General features: G+C 43.9%; 1 protein-coding gene across 1 annotated transcript; it reads left to right on the top strand.

Moving 5' to 3' along the window:
- On the top strand, positions 1-1,730 carry LOC103722503 (auxin-responsive protein IAA33). Its single transcript, XM_008813088.4, has 2 exons — positions 1-952; positions 1,061-1,730. Exons 1-2 carry the CDS (start codon positions 489-491, stop codon positions 1,137-1,139), a joined length of 543 nt encoding a protein of 180 aa, XP_008811310.1. The 5' UTR covers positions 1-488; the 3' UTR covers positions 1,140-1,730.
- The last annotated feature ends 1,571 nt before the right edge of the window (positions 1,731-3,301 follow it).

Here is a 3,301-nt window from a genome sequence, read left to right as displayed (position 1 = left end):
CAAAGGCCGGGCCGTCCGGCGACCGCAGCGCGGTCTTCCCCCTCACGGATGACAAGGAGTCCCCAGCAGCGTCTCTTTTACGCGTTTCCGCCAATCCCCAGAAAAACAATCTCAAAACTCTTTGCTAAAAAGTTAACATCCATCGTCACCATCCCTTTCTCACTTGCAAGCAACCCCAACTTTGCTCCCCTCTGTCCTTTGCCTCTCTCCTCATAAAACTCAACGCGAACACAAACCCTATTCTACTCTCACTCTTCTCTCCATTCCCACCAAATTCTCACCAACAAGAGATACAAGGCATTCAAGTCACGCTCTTTACTCCCCTTTGGAAAGGCCAGTTTGTCACACAACTCTAACTTTCTGAAGACATTAAACAAGAAAGCCAAACAGACGGTTGAGAGATGCTACCAAACCCTACTTAGCATTACCATCTCTTCATTCCAAGAGGATTTCTTAGGCTGGGTAAGCAGAGGAGGTGATCGACGAGGATGACGAAGAGCACGAACGGGCCTGACTCTCACCGAGAAGCACCAAAAAGGCCGTGGGACGAGATCAAGGGCAGCCTCTACTTGAGCACCGCCTCTCCTTTGTACCCGCGGGTCACCGGCGGTGCAAGTGCCATGCGTGCACTGCCTCCTCCGGTTCCCAACCACCGGAAGCTCCTAGGGCTGTCGGCCCTCGGCGACGACGTGGCATCCACCGTCGTCCCTCCGGTCACCGTCGTCCGCGAGGGCCGCTCCATCTGCCACCGCATCTATCTCAACAAGCACAGCAGCTACAGGAGCTTGGCGATGGCCCTGCGACGCATGTTTGTTGATGTGGACGACAAAGAAGACCTTGGTCATGGGGATGGGACCGACGGGATCGACCTCTCCAACGCTGTGCCAGGCTACGTGGTAGCCTACGAAGACATGGAAGACGACCTTCTCCTTGCCGGTGATCTCAATTGGAAGTATGTGAACTATGTTTTAACTTCAAGCTTTTCTATTCCCCCCTCTCATGCAAGCACTTAAAAATTTGTGTTTTTACTGTTAATCTGTTCTTGGATCGATCTTGTCAGGGATTTTGTCCGTGTGGCTAAGAGAATTCGGATAATCCCGGCAAAGGCGAGCCGCCGGAAGCACTGCCAAGGGCCATGAGTGTGACTGATCAGATGCAATTCGCATGCACCCCCGTTGTAGGCTGTGAAGTTCGTATTCCTTTTTATTTTATAATTTTGTTCTCTTTGGAGGTGTCTCTCCTATGGAGTATATGATTCGATGTGGTATGATATGAAACAAAGGTTTCCATTGCAAAATAAGAGAGGTACAAAGAGACGGTGTCGGCCGCTGTTATAAAATTGATGGATGTGACGGGTTGGGTGCATGGGTTTTCCAGTTGGTGCGCCGTTTCCATCCTTAGATGCTCGAGTCCTTGAGTTTGAATCATCCTTTGTTATTATTATGTTAATTTTTATGTACGTCGAGTTGAGTTCGAATCCTCGAGGCCTAAAATGGCTAATTTGCATCCAAATTAAGCTAATATGAAGCTTAGTAGTTACCCATAAATAGCTATTGAAGACAAGTTTGGTGCTGATGGTACTGGCAGTGAATGTTGATACTTTATGCCATCTAAGTAGTAGTTATGCTATCTCTTTCGCATCAAAGTGCGAACCACCACATTTAGTAGGGTTGGTTGCATGTATCTATCTAATGTTGGCTGTTAAACAAAAGCTAGCAGTTTAAAGTGTAGCTTCCGAAAGTCTTGTCGTCCATATGACTGGTGCATGACTGGTTTGGTATCGCCTTTTAATATATTTAATTTGAGTTGATATATATCTTTATCTGGTTGTCTTGCTTTTAATAATAATGCTCTCATCAATGCATTTATTTGAGTTTAAAGCACAATGTGATAATGAGATGATGTTTTCAATAGTTTCCCCGACCTTTGGACTTTATTGTATGCATCCTCTTTTTTTTTTCCTTTCTTTTCTTGCCTTAATAATAATCACCCTAATAGCTTATCATGTTCTTGACGAGATTTAGCAGCAACATTGTTAGATCTGCACGTTTTAACCACCAGCAAATTTCTTTAATCACAAATTCATGACGTGGTTCCATTGTATCATATATGTAGATAATTTTATTCTTTAGATAAAACTGATATCTTGGTGGGAATATATAGGACTGATTGCCCGACGATTTGCATTCCTTCATCAAGACTAAACTTTTTTTTTTTACTAAAGCGGGTATGTCATGCAATACGAGTACGAATACATCCAACGAAATCAGAAAATAACAGATCACGGAGCGCCCATGGCAACTCCCCCTCCTCAGCTCACAGGGTGCCCCTGAGTGGCTAGCCACATAAGCAGCCACTTAGTCTGCGGACCCGTTGGCTTCTCTAAATATATGCTTGGTTTGAAAGGCCATCTCCATCCCTCACCATCGCCCAGATGTCTCAAAGTAGGGGTGACTCACCCACCACTGCTCGGATTCTTTTGGATCCAACAGATCACTGTGGCCGAGTCACCCTCCAATATAATCGAGCTGACCCGTAACACTTGTCGCGTATGACCAAGGCTAACCCATACTGGAGAAATTTTCAGTAACCGCCATCCATCCAAATAGTCACCATACTTGATAAAAGAATAGCAGGTTCTTTGTTGCAACATCAAGCAAATCAAGCGAAACCGGATGTGTCGCAAGTCTGGCATAAATGTTTTCTTAATGCAAACCAAGAAAAAGAAAAACAAAACCACAAGCAGTCCCATAATGGTCTTACGACATCTAAGAGTGCTCGCTACTCTATCGAGGAAAAGAGAGTCTGAAACTCCCGTAATGGCACATGGAAGAGTTTGCAGGCTACCATCCAGCTTTTTATATCATGTTACATGTCGTCGCTTGCTCATGAGCAAACGCTACCACGGAGGAAGGTGGGCGAGCAGATGGTGACATTAAAAAGGAATACACTCAACGGACATGTTTTTTAATTTCCCGATGGCATTAAAAAAGGTGCATGAGTAGAAGGGAGAGATTCCAACTATAAGAATATTCAGCCACGAATGGGAAAATGTCCAATAGTGCATTAAAACAGTAGAGATGAAGTTGAAATAACTGATTCTTTCGGTTGATTTCATTTTATAAAATATATATGATAGAATCAGGAAATATAGATATATAAAACGTTTGGATAGACGTTACTCCGATTGGATGCCATTTTACAAATAAATAAGTAGATAGCTAGGTAGATAAACTAATAAACAGATGCAATTTAAGTGGAACCCGGGATAATAATATTAGCTAGCTATTAGCCTTCTAAA

Source organism: Phoenix dactylifera, chromosome 1, assembly GCF_009389715.1.
Source record: "Phoenix dactylifera cultivar Barhee BC4 chromosome 1, palm_55x_up_171113_PBpolish2nd_filt_p, whole genome shotgun sequence".
Taxonomy (NCBI): domain Eukaryota; kingdom Viridiplantae; phylum Streptophyta; class Magnoliopsida; order Arecales; family Arecaceae; genus Phoenix; species Phoenix dactylifera.
The sequence above is the reverse complement of the archived record's forward strand: the minus strand, read 5'-3'. Positions and strand labels throughout refer to the sequence as shown.